We start from the raw sequence: 14,084 nt of genomic DNA on the forward strand, positions 1-14,084 counted from the left end.
AAACCAGCTTCACTTTTCTGACCATGTAGTCAGAATTCTTCACCTGAAGTGATAAAATAAATTTATTCAACAAGCCGATTGTTTTATATGATCATTCAAAATAACCGCGAAAAAATAACAGGTCTGATATGAATAATCGTCTGAGATAGTGGTTCCTGAAGTTAACTGAACGATGACCCATCAAAGAAAACTTCAAAATTCAAAACTCAGAGGAGAAAGAATTCTTAAAAAACTGATACAAATATTGCCTTCATCGTTTCCGTTGTTTTGTGGATTTTTTAGTTTTCGTTTATCAACCGTCTGCCCTTTTATGGGGTATGGACGTCCTCAATCACTTGATAAATCGGCTATTTTTTTTATATTTCTTACGCTTCCAATCCCAATACTTTACAGATCGCCTACTAACTCTAAATTATAATAAATTAAATCCACTATGGATTGGAAACTCATATTTGGCATCCAATATTTGCTTGCGATCCATAGTTTTGAAAACCCGTTTCTATAGTTATACAAAATTTAAAAAAAATACAATTACACTGTTTTATTTCCATTCCGCAAAAGAAGCCACGAGTAAACTTTTCAACAAACCTTTAAGTCAAAAAATAGTTATGTATGTGTGACATGATATATGTGTAATGTGATAAAGTAATCAATACTGCCTATACATGGTATTTCAACAATTAACTTAGTCAATTGTTTGTTTGATTTGTTTTTAAGTAAAAGCTATTATCGCAGTTAGATTTACTAATATTGAGATTGAAAAACGTTTTCCTACGATAATTGTACATTTATATAAAAATATATTATAATCCGCTTTGTTCACAACATAGTGCTATATTTATAAATGGAAATATATTTTCAGGGTGCGTCACATTTCCATTAAATTGCACATTTATATCTAGGTAGTACGACGGCTTTATTAGGTTAAAATGAAACATATAATTTGGAATTTTAGGGTGTGAAAAATTATATATAGTGAAAATTACATACATGTATGTACGTGTGGTTGAAAAAGGTAGGGCAAGCTAAGCATTCAGCAATGTTATTTTGAATATGTGCCCTAAAATTCAACAATTTGATTTTATTATCTCTGCATTACTATCATTTTATCTGTTTTAATCTTGTTAAGCTATACGCGTACATATTGTAGAATATATGCAATCGATATGCTTTCAATTATCCTAGATATAATCGAAAAAATATAGTTTATTTTTTATATCCATGTCATTCCTATTCAATAATATACAGTAGAGCAGAACTTTAAGTTAAATTTTTGAATGGTGAAAACGTTAATTTATAGAAACAAACATGCTAACGATAAAGCATTCATAGATGTAATTGATATATATGGCTCTAATTTAAAAACTATGTACTTTGATTTTGAATTACATTTCTACCGAATTTTATTCGACATTTATTGTAACAAGCTAGAACCGAACAAAATACCATATTTTTGGCACCTAATTTCTTATAGCAAAATTTTATGATTTCCCTTAATTTTAACCCCCGAACAAGTTTGACCGCCATCTGTTTATGCATCGTAGTGCATAAACAGATGAACCGATTTAGATTTATTTCTTTCGTTTGAAAGGTAATTTAATGAGAGGTGTTCTTAGCTATGTTTCAAGTGTGAGTTTAGGGCTCCGCACCTGGAACAACTAAAAGATAGGCAATGATCCTCCAAATCGGTTCAGTTTGGAGAAAGCTTTAAGGAAAAAAATTCTCGGAGATTTTTTAAAATTTGTAAATTTTACTTGTTGCTAATATTAGTCGAGGGTAATAAATTATGTACCTACTGTGATATAAAACTTAAAGCATATTAGAACTATAAATCTGCAACGAGAAGAATTTAAAAAATGTAGTTATATAAAACTAATCTTGAATGATTTTTCATTTAGTTCAGTATACGTACTTAGAAAATAATGTTTGAAATTTTTAACGTATATAGATCTGAACAAGCATGTTTATTATAAGCGGATTATATATTTACGAAATATGGAATTACTAAAAAAAATGCTCTGGCCACCATATAACTTTCTTGCATTGTTCTATTTCCTTCCCTAGTAAATTCCGAAATCCAAATGCTTGAAAATTGAATTGAAACCCTGCTTTATTTAGTGATTCAACAGTAATTATTTTTAACGTGAAGCGTCATAAATCTCGCGCCTAAATTTGAGACTGAAGATTGATAACAGTGTGACGAAGCGACTTCTAAATCATAAAAAAAACAGTTTACCAAAACACAACAACTACTGCCGATAAGAGCCTAAAAACTGACGGCATTTCATTAAAAATTTCGATGTTTAACAACTAAGCCAAATTTCAAAAATGTGCTTAAAATTAAGTGGCATTGTAAGATACACAGCAAAGGATACACAATGACTTGTTTTAGCCAAAATACCTTTATGCACCATGTAACCTTGGACTTAGAGTGTTTAGTAGATAATTAGTATAAACAAACAAAGATAATAAATTTTGATGCCCTTTAAAGAAGAAATTAGGACACATTCTTGTATAAAGTCTACTAAAGAATATATCTTTTAGTGACCTTTCTGAAATATGAATACATTTAATCTGCATTGTTATAGTACAGTGTCTTTTAAAACAAAAATTATAAATCATAGTACTTAGAGCAAATTAACATCACTTTATAAATTCTTTAGTTATAGGATCAAAATAAACCAAAGACTTCACCACGTTTACGGATCTGCAAAAACCAAGCGGGAGTGAAAGGAATGCTTTAATTTCTCGAAAAAATGGCATAAAATTATCCTTATTCTGATTTTTCTGGGTTGAGATATTTTAGATCTAAAGTTAAAGCTAAAATCTTCCAGTATGTCAAGTTTAGTAATTTTCGAATAGTTATTTTAGCCAAAAAGCAATTTTATTCAAATATTGTCCACCGAAAGGAAATGTAATCCAATCAAATAACAAATATTGACAGTTAAGTAAATTAATTTTTGTACACCCGATAAAATATAATTACTGAACAAAATGTCCAGCTATAGTATTATATTTCAGGATATATACACAGTTTAATGTGACATTTAACATCCGATTCTTATATTAATATTATACAACAAAAGGAGTAGTATATTCAAATATAATAGAAGGAATTATGTCTGTGGAATGAGTTCTCTTATATAAATATCATAAATTAATTTAGAAAAAGTTTCTTTAACAGAATAAAATATTGTCTAAATATTTGGAAACTACATATATGATGGCTCTTTACTTATTATACTATGTATATATGAAATCTATCAAGGTATACTAAGTTTAGTCCCAAGTTTGTAACGCATAAAAATATGGATGCTACGAACAAAATTTTGGTATAGGTGTTCATAAAATCACCTAATTAGTCCATTTTCGATCTGTCTGTCTGTCTGTCTATATGTCCGTCTGTAGCATGTTCAGGACGTAAAAATTGATGTCGATGTAAACCGTTAGAGATAGAACAAAAGTTTAAAAAAAGTTCCTTATCAAAAAATAAACAACTTTTGTTTGAAACATTTTTTCGTAAACATCACGGTTGACCCGTGAGAGCGCAAATTAGACGTAAATTATATGTAGGTATAGTATGTATTATATGGGAATATCACTCATGTGTGTGTGGCATGTATATCACTCATGTGTGTGTGGCTATCTGTATTCACTTACATGACATAACAGAACAAACGATTGCGTAATCAACACTGTCTATACATGGTATTTCAACGATTAACTCAGTCAATTGTTTTTTTTTTTTTACTATCTAATCCCTCGCCTAATTCTCCCATGTAGGGTTCGTTACATAAATAAAATAAATATATACCAAATCTTTTTTATTTTCTATTTTATTCTTTTTCATAAATTTTAACGATTTGTTTGTTATAACCATTAAAAATAAATTTTACCACTTTTAGATATTATTAAATTACGGAATTTAGGATAACATCTTTTCAATCTACCATAATTCCCTCTATTCTAGAGAGAAAGCCAAAAAAAGACAAAAGTCGAGAAAACAAATTTAAAAAAAAGAGATTTAGAAAAAAAATTGCAATGGTCTTTATAATGACCATAGTGACATATTTTTACGATGCCAGCAAGGGTTATGTGTTTGACCGGTATGTATACCTTATGTATGTTCATCTGTTCCCTCATAGCTTCTTAAGCACTTATCATAATTTGACAAATGAGGCATCTCTGAAAGCGTCTTGATCGTTCGCTGGGTATAGTTTATGTGACGTCACATTAAATCGAATATGACGCCCTGTAGCGGACATCAAGACATGAACTAAAAATCGTATAGATAGTCATGAATTAAAAACAATATTCAGCTGAAAACTTTTTCTTGTTTTCATACTTTTTAGAGTGTCATTTTTTAGCCGCCACGGTTTAATTTTGAACTTTATTTTATTATTATACAGTTCATTCATGCATTTGAACAGTGTTGATGTAAATTACTATAGTTTCTTAATATCTATCTATTTATTCAACGCATGTCTGGTAAAACCCAGTTTAAGCCAAAACCAAATTCCTGAAGCCAAAAAGTAAAAGTGAATTTAAGTTATCAGGGAAGGGTTTCCGATGATGGGTTCTTGAATAAATAGTTACATTTTATTTGTACAATTTATAAAAGTATAAACAAATACACCTATCATAAAAGAAAACATATAATACCAATTGTATATTCCCAGTTCTTTTGGGAGTATAAATACATACTACGTTATTATTGTTGTGATACGAACGGTTACGAACGGCTAGGTGGTTAGGTCTATTGTTTGCACGTGTTGAAGTGAATATAAATAAAATACTTATTTAGATCAAGTTGATAATATAGGACAAATCAGCAGAAAATAAAAAAGGTAAACTAAGCCAGAAATCTGGCGAGTTATAAGTGGCTAATAGCAGATATTAAATGGTGGCTAGCGCCATTATTTAATTTTTTAACAATTATTGTATTCGCCCTGAAAAACGAACAAAAAATTTATATTATCTTTTTAGATCCACTTTGAAATAACAGATGGATATTGCTAAGGCGAGGAGGAAACACAAAATTTGATTCATGTTAAGTTTAATTAAATTTGAGTTAAGTTGAGACCACTCTACTTCAATAAACAAGTTTTGAAATTTTTTTGGAATGATTCTTTTTTGAGAAGGCTTTAAACGATGCCAATCTATAAAGTCTCATTTGGGAAGAAAAAGTCCAAAGATACTTAAGATACTGAGCCTATTTTTGTTGTTGTACTTTCATGGCTTACGTGTAAACCTAAAAGAAAACTCTCAATCTTAAAAATTTCCGAGAAAGAATATTTTCGTAAAAATTTTTTGGGTTAAATTTACTAGGACGAAAATTTTCTCTCACTTGAGTACTGTAGAAAACACGTATAATTCAGAATTCAAGAATAGATACCATATGCATGGCGATGATTCATGGCGCATTCCTCTCCCCGCGAACCCAATTCGCAATTGACCATTTTTTAAATCACAACAGCACAGTTTCTTGTAATAATTCCAGTGGTTATGTGAACTAGACATTAAGTACATTATACAATTTTTTCCAATGCGCTCTTTTTTTTTTTTTAATCTTGTTCTATTAAAGGGAAGTTGTACACACACTTTTAAACAAAATAAAATTAAAATCAAGAGTAGTGTGGGCTTATTAGGAGCTCATCGACCATGCCTATCACGAACGTATTATGATATATTCTGTCATTTTGGTCAACATTCTGGTGGCTTATTCAATCAAATTGTCACATTCTATTTGTACATTTGATAGAAACAGGAAGTTTACGTGTTGTCACATAGATGAATAGAAGTATGGTATAATAGTCTGGGTATATCTACATTGAATACATTTCAGTATTATATGTACATTTACACATCAGGGATTTACTGAATTTTATCTTTATGTTTGTAAACACTAAACAGTTGTTTATCAAGCTTCTAAGCCTATGTCAAAGTGATTACTCGAAGAAATATTTATCTGTTCATGTGTAAATTATTTTTGAGAGTATTTCATTAAAAATAAGTTTGATTTATATTTTTGAAAGTGATAAAATTAAACTAAAAAGTTGATATATATTTTTTTTAAATAAAATAGAATGTATAATGTCTATTAGTGATGGAACGAATGTTGAATTTTGTACATTCGCGAATGTGAATGCGAATGTTTATTTCCAATATTCGCGAATGCGAATGTTAACTTTCAAGTGAAGCGCTCACAAATTCTAATGTATTAGCTTAATTTATACTTATATATTATTTCTCTAGCATGTTTTTTTCTATCCATACCTTATCTTCATTATTTCTTTATCAAATTCTATGATTCACTCCTCATTTTCAAGCTTATCTTCTATGCCTTAATATATTTCATATATGCATGGTAGAGCAGGTGAAAATAAACAATTGACCAAACTAATTGTTGAAATACCCTGTATATGGAATGTTGAATACGAGTGCTTGTATTATTTTTGATAAATGAGATAAATTGAAAAAAACCAACAAAATGACGACCCTCCGGTCATCATTGTCCTAGTTTTCGAAAATTTTGAAAATTTATTAAAGTATTTTCCTAAAATATTTGGTTTTGTTTTTATCATTTATAAGGCTCTCTCGTTGAAGCTACCTACAAATTTTCTCTATCTTTTATAGTTTTGGAGAAAATAGATACCAAATTTTTGCCTTAATTTGCTCCCTCACGGGAAAACAATCATGTTTACGAAAAAAATTTTCAGACAAAAATTGCTTATTTTTTTACAATGAGCAAGTTTTTATATGTAATATTTTGTTCAATGTCTAACGGTTTAAAAAATGATTTCTACGGACCCAAGACTCAATTGACATAGGTTCTTTTTTCGTTTTCGAGTTATTGTGTTCACGGACGGACAATGGACAGACGGGCGGACAAACAGAAATGGACTACTTTGTTGATTTTATGACTACCTCATTTATCAAAATTTTCTTCGTATCATCAATATTTTTAATCATTACAAGCTTGGGACTAAAATAGTATACCTTGATATATATTTCAAATATACAGGATATAATAGTATACCTGTTCAACACTTTTAACACCTTCTCTTTATAAATTTCAGTGAATATTTATTTTTAAATATTTCAAACACCTAAGTATAGAAACAACTTACTGCTTTTTCCTTCACATCAATATCCATGGTACATAAAAAAATATACTTTTGTAAAATTGAAGTAACATCCAGAATAATTTTTATTAAACATAACAAAAAACTTGTATCTTGCAAATAATATATGAATACAAGATGTATCAAGAACATTCGGTTTCGGAATTCATTTTTAGATATTAAAAAACAAAATAACAAAATATATAACAATTGTTATTTTCAATTTTAATTTTTAGAAACAAATAACAATAGCCATGGTTAAATTGTAAAAAACGATGGCTATTTCTATTAAGAGTCACTTGCGTTAATATTTCCAGGGCAGTATTTCCCCAGGTAAAAAATAACTCCTTGACGAAATATTCCCCAAAATATTTTCATACTTAAAGACAAAATGGAATAGACCAATGCTATTTCGACCCCTTTAATCCATTAATCGTATGGTAAACACGTGGTCCTGTGATTGAACGCAATCACAAGATTAGCGAAAAAGCATAAAAACCCGCAGACCCGTGCTAACTCGACCCCATTAAAGGCATAGGCAACCCGTGGTTCAGTGAGTGAACGCGATTTCACGGTTAACCAAAAAACCCAAAACCACGCAGATTCCTGGTATCACGACTCCCATTAAAGGTATGGCCAACCCGTGGGTAATTGAGAGAACGCAATTACAGGGTTAACCAAAAAGTCAAGAGCTCGCAGACCCATACAAACTCGGTCTTATTAACGGCATGGTTAACTAGTGGTTCAGTGAATTAAATTATTGAATAATTATAAATATAAATAATTTAGTTTGAAGATATTTTGTTTTGAGAATATTTTGTCGAGGATATATTTTATCAAGAGATATTTTTTTATCCTGGGATGTTTTGGCGTGGGTAGTTCGTGTCAATGAAAAATTTTGTTCGGATATAAACTTGGAACGAGATCCTAAGAATCACTTGTAATTTGTTATTAGTAAATTGTTGACAAAAATGTATTGAACTATGAATGGTTGACGATTAATTTTTTAGAACTCCAAGTTATTACCACCCGTTATTTTTTACCCCTCTATAACTTAAAAATACATATTACCAATTTTTATCACATCCTGTTTATAAAAACTCTTTAAATAAATTTACAATTTGGCATATTTATTTTGCCTGGCTTCCAGTAAGTAATAATTCATGCTACAATATCATAACATTTCGTATGCCGTATTTTATTTCCCATAAGACTACATGAAGTTTTATTGTTTTCATGTTACATCATTGTTTTTTTCGATGATGTTGAGAGTACCTACTTTTACCTTATTGTTTCACTAACAATTTAACAATATTTTTTAGTGCAAAAAGTTTTGTTTTTTTACCTCTATCATTTTTTTTAATCTCGTGAGATTGTTTGTTTTTATAACGTCTAATATTTCACAATATTAAATTTGTTAATTAAAATATAATGATGTAATAATTTCTGATAATTAGTATAATTAAAACAATTTTACATTTTCTAACTCTATTAAGTTCAAAATAATGAAAAATAATTTCAATTCACAGGATAAGGTACCAAACCCACGAAAAAATCAAGATTTTTTAATAAAAAACAAAATCTGAAAACAAAAATATCACTACTTACCTACAAAAATAAGTGTTACAAGAAACTCAAATCAAAAATTTTAACTTCTTACATTTACTAACGCACGTATATACAAACGTATGGCATGCCACCCATAAACCAGTTCAAATAAAACACTATGTTCGAAATATAAGATCATAACTGGGTGAACCGATTTCAATTTGGTTAAGTTCTAACAATGGCATCCATGAGAAAACCATTTAAGTCTTAAATTTGCATTAAGTATATGGGCGACAAATGTACGAAGAACTCAATATCACGCCAACCGATTTTGATGATTCTTTTTTTAGTGACAAATTTATTAGTGTACTTCAGATTCACTAAAAATCACGAAATAAAAAAACCTTCAAAAAAAACCGACTTCAAAAAATCAACTGGGAACTTATTATGTAAGTAAAGTTAGGAAATCAATTTTCACTCACCTCAAACCAGAGTATACGATAAGGGATTATCACAAAATAATAGTTAGCGGAACTTTTAATATCTGAAGATAAACTTTTCCAATCTTTTCATTTAAACCCTCCTGTAAATCTGTATTTTTTCAAAATCAATTTGTTTACTTTCTATCTTTATATAGCAACCACGATTTTGCAAATTAAAAAAACATTGCGCAAACTACCAAAGTAAATTGCCTACTTAAACTAAACTAACATTCTCTAGATAGATTAATCTCCATCCAATATTTGCAACATAGTTCAATTTGTTCAGAAAGCTAACAATAATAATTGGTACATTTTTATTTACATTAATCAACGAGTAATAGATAATCATTAATAATACTGCCGACAATAAATCCGAATGTCTACGAATGCCGAATGATTGATTGATACCTGTTGATCAGTATATCGTCTAAATTATAGCAATCTGATGTCGATGTGATTTAACAAGGAAAAATATTCAAAAATGTACTCAAAATCATTTCTTCTGAATCTTCATAATCTCTAAACCAATGGCTATCAAAATTACTTACCATGATCTTTGCTTTGGTCTTGATTTTCATTATTATCAGTATTTTCAATAGGATGTATTCCCGCTTCTTGACTAGTATTACATCCCATGTTTGCTTTAAAAAAGAACTATCTTCTATTCACTTTAAAACTACTTATTATAACACTAATCATAGACAAAAACTATACATAGTTCAAAATTAAAAATTTCGCATAATTGTAATCCTTTTCATTAATTTAATAAACTATAAACTACAGATAACCGGAAAAAACTGTACCAAAACTTTTGGGTCGGATTAAAAAAAAACACAAAATATGATTATTAGCAAAATAATTGTATAACGACAATAGAAAATGATTTGATACTAATCGTATATAAACAACCGTAATATTTATGTATTGTGATGATGCGTGACTAAATAACTTTTCTTTTTAATACATAGACATGCGCCAAATGCTTTAGGTAAATTTAACACTATATAGAAATGCAACAAATACCTAATCATCGAAAAAGTTTTGATGAAGTTGCTCATTATAATTACTGTCTGTCTATTTTTCTATTTTCTATGTGCTAGACGTTAAGTCTCCATGGTAAAAATAGAAATGAGAAAAACAAGTTCATGATTTTTATATTTTAAAACAAAATAAAAATAAATCAAAAATAATATTTTCGTGCAATTATTTGGGGTGGTTTATATGATAATAAATTATTTTAACAACTAAAATTTTTACCTAAGTATGTTAATTAAGATGTTTGGGGATGATTGCTTTTTCACATGGAAATGGAAATCATAATTAAAGGTTGTATTTTAAAAGAAAATCCATCGAATTCAAAGTATAATACTCATAATCGAATCATAATCGAAAAAAAACATTACAAGAATGAAGAAGAAACAGTGCGCATCTCTCCAGCCGCTCCATATTCAGCTAGACGTTTGACAATTTTTATGCAGGGTTAGTTTGTCAAGGAAGTGGATTTTGGGCAATGACTCATTCTTAGGCTCCCTTCCCTCCTTTTTTTATGCCAATATATTACCATGTTTCTATGCTAATTTTTTTTATGAATTTCTCACTCCAACCACTTTCCTTCGAAAGTTAACTCTCAAATCAGAAAATTCGAGTTTCGAACATACTTGATTTCTTTATTTGCAAATCCAACTTCTTTAGAATTGATCTTTATTATAGTCCTCGAAGAAAAAGACCCTGGGTAATAAACTGACATCGAGGTGATTTAATTAAAACCGAAAACCATCAACTACAAATCTACAATAGTACATATCTAGATAGAAGAAACATCATTATTTTGCTATAAACCAAAAGTATAACTAACGAAAATTTAATTTATATTTTGTTTTCTTTAAAAGATAATTTCACTTCACATTATCATCTACTAAGACTCCAGTAATGACGTCTTTAAATGAATTGTTTACTAAAAAAATATTATTATTTGAAATGAACATTAAATAAAAATGAAATTATTACAAGAATAATAATTAAAATAATTAAAATAGTATATGAGTGTAAACGTGATTCAAATACGAATATCCGAGTACAGTACCATAGAAAAAATATGTAAATAAAATGATTACAACATCATTTTAAGAGAATAAAAATAGTAGCAATGTGGCATAATCTCACTCCGAATTCAAGAGAGCATTAAGTTGAGGCGGAAATTTTTCTGAATGCTCGCTTGAGGACAGAAGAATATAGAGTTCGAGGTCCCTTCGGCTACCTTTGGTGAATCGAACGTCCTAGATTAACAACCTAAAACACTTTTTTTGAATAGATTTATTTTAAATATAATAAAAGTTTTCAAGTAACTTTCTCCATTTAAATAACTTTCGAAAAAAGCACATCTCGGTTTGGTCTTTATCTCAATTCAAGAATTCCAAAAAGATACCTAAAATTATTGAAGTGTCTTTAAATGTTTATTTCACTTTTCTGAGCTTTTGTCGGTAAATTTCATAATGAAAGGTGTTATTTACTATATTTTCTGAAAAATAACGTATAATCAGTGGTGGATTAAGGAATTTTACGCTGATACGGCGCCCGAAATTTAAATCCACGTATGAAGTAGAGATGGTGCCGGTTTTCCACTAAATGGACAAACAAAAACAAAACACAAACTTCAAACAATACCTTTTCGCAAACTTTTTGAAGACTGGCGTGCTTTGCGACAGTTGGATAATAATAATCCAGTTGGATAAATGAGGGTTCAGTGAGCAGGTATTTTCAAACAATCTGACTTTTGAGAATTAACCTATACGAAATTAACTAACAAGATATATTTTAAAGATATTGTGTGAATAATGATAAACAGTTCATGTGAGTGCGACACTTTTTGCAAACGATGAAAATTACCCTCTCCAAGTCCCGAATTTCTTCGCGCCACTTTTGTCAGTCTTGTCAGTACACCTTGATGTTATAACATAATACTATCTGAGATCATTATCATTATCACGTGAGTCTGTCAATCATAAATAATCATGTCTAAGAAAATATATGTTAATATATCGATTTGGATTTTTGGAACCATTACAATAACTTTCCTATACATGGAAGTAAACAAGAAGATTATACATGGAATAGATATTATTGAATTGTATATCCATTTTTAAATCAAAAATAACATTTGAGACAAACCCTTGAACATTTTTCTGATATTTAGACGACCAAGTCTCTATCACTCTCGAATCTTCAAGATTTCGAAAGTGGATATCAACACTTCGAAACATAAAAATTTGGATTTGGGTATTCATTGAAAATGTTACCTTCTCATCATCACATGGTTAAATGTTACAATCTGTCTCCTATTTACCGTTAATAGTCTTGGATGCAGCTTTCTCTAACGTGAAAGAATAACAATTTTAACGATTATTACTTTTAACCCTAAGTATATAAATAAATTGTTTCATATTTAAATCAGCGTTTTTTTTGGCAGTAGTGTATGTTAGTATTTGCAGATTGTTAGTAGTAACCTCAGCTATACCAACAACTTGGTATACGCGGTAATGAAACAATAATAATAACCAATACAATACCACTTTATTTACTTATGTAGGCAACAACATTTGGGTATACAGGATCTTCAAAAAAATTGATGTCAAAGGGGATGATAATACAGTACACTAATCAAATGGAAATGGAACTAAAGACAAACATTAGGCAATAGAAAGTCAAACATACCCCTTCTCGATTTCGTTGGTTGTTTTTTGGAGATATTTTTGCACATATTGAGGGTTTTGAAAATTGTCAACAAAGTTTTGATAGTATGTGCAGTTCAAAAACAGACAGTTTTTTATTTTTTCGAGAGATGTTGGTGGGTGTGCTAATCACACAAAGAATATATTTTATTTAAGAAAATCATCCGTCCGTATCTCAAAAACTATTCGGCCAGTCGTCAAATGTATCCGATTTTTGTACTTTTTGGGTCAAAATTACCTTACATACTGAGTTTTATCAAAATTGGAGATACAAAAAATTTCTCGATTTTTTGCAATTTTTTTAAGGGGTACCCCTTTGATAAAGTCGAGAAAATCGCAAAAAAAAATTTTGTTTTGGAATTTGATGAAACTCGGTGGATGGGGTAATTTTGATCCAAAAAGTATAAAAATCAGGTTAATTAAATGATTGGATGCAGAGTTTCTGAGATATCGCAATATTTGGATCGATTTTAGTCCGTATCTCAAAAACTATACGGCCAGTCATCAAATGTACCCGATTTTTGTACTTTTTGGGTCAAAATTACCTTATATACTGAGTTTTATCAAAATTGGAGATACAAAACATTTCTCGATTTTTTGCAATTTTTTTAAGGGGTACCCCTTTGAAAAAATCGAGAAAATCGCAAAAAAAAATTTTGTTTTGGAATTTGATGAAACTCGGTGGATGGGGTAATTTTGATCCAAAAAGTATAAAAATCAGGTTAATTAAATGATTGGATGCAGAGTTTCTGAGATATCGCAATATTTGGATCGATTTTAGTCCGTATCTCAAAAACTATACGGCCAGTCATCAAATGTACCCGATTTTTGTACTTTTTGGGTCAAAATTACCTTATATACTGAGTTTTATCAAAATTGGAGATACAAAACATTTCTCGATTTTTTGCAATTTTTTTAAGGGGTACCCCTTTGAAAAAATCGAGAAAATCGCAAAAAAAAATTTTGTTTTGGAATTTGATGAAACTCGGTGGATGGGGTAATTTTGATCCAAAAAGTATAAAAATCAGGTTAATTAAATGATTGGATGCAGAGTTTCTGAGATATCGCAATATTTGGATCGATTTTAGTCCGTATCTCAAAAACTATACGGCCAGTCATCAAATGTACCCGATTTTTGTACTTTTTGGGTCAAAATTACCTTATATACTGAGTTTTATCAAAATTGGAGATACAAAACATTT

The 14,084-nt window shown here is 29.5% G+C and overlaps 1 protein-coding gene across 1 annotated transcript in view; it reads right to left on the reverse strand.

Moving 5' to 3' along the window:
• The window catches only part of LOC123292438 (neuromodulin), a 196,126-nt gene extending 186,316 nt beyond the window's left edge, over positions 1 to 9,810 (reverse strand). Inside the window, exon 1 of the mRNA XM_044873096.1 lies at positions 9,703 to 9,810. Within this exon, the coding sequence (XP_044729031.1) occupies positions 9,703 to 9,790 (88 nt within the window). The 5' untranslated portion in view covers positions 9,791 to 9,810. The remainder of the gene's footprint in view (positions 1 to 9,702) is intronic.
• Between the last annotated feature and the right edge of the window lie 4,274 nt (positions 9,811 to 14,084).

The sequence above is a fragment of the Chrysoperla carnea genome, chromosome 2, assembly GCF_905475395.1.
Source record: "Chrysoperla carnea chromosome 2, inChrCarn1.1, whole genome shotgun sequence".
NCBI lineage: Eukaryota > Metazoa > Arthropoda > Insecta > Neuroptera > Chrysopidae > Chrysoperla > Chrysoperla carnea.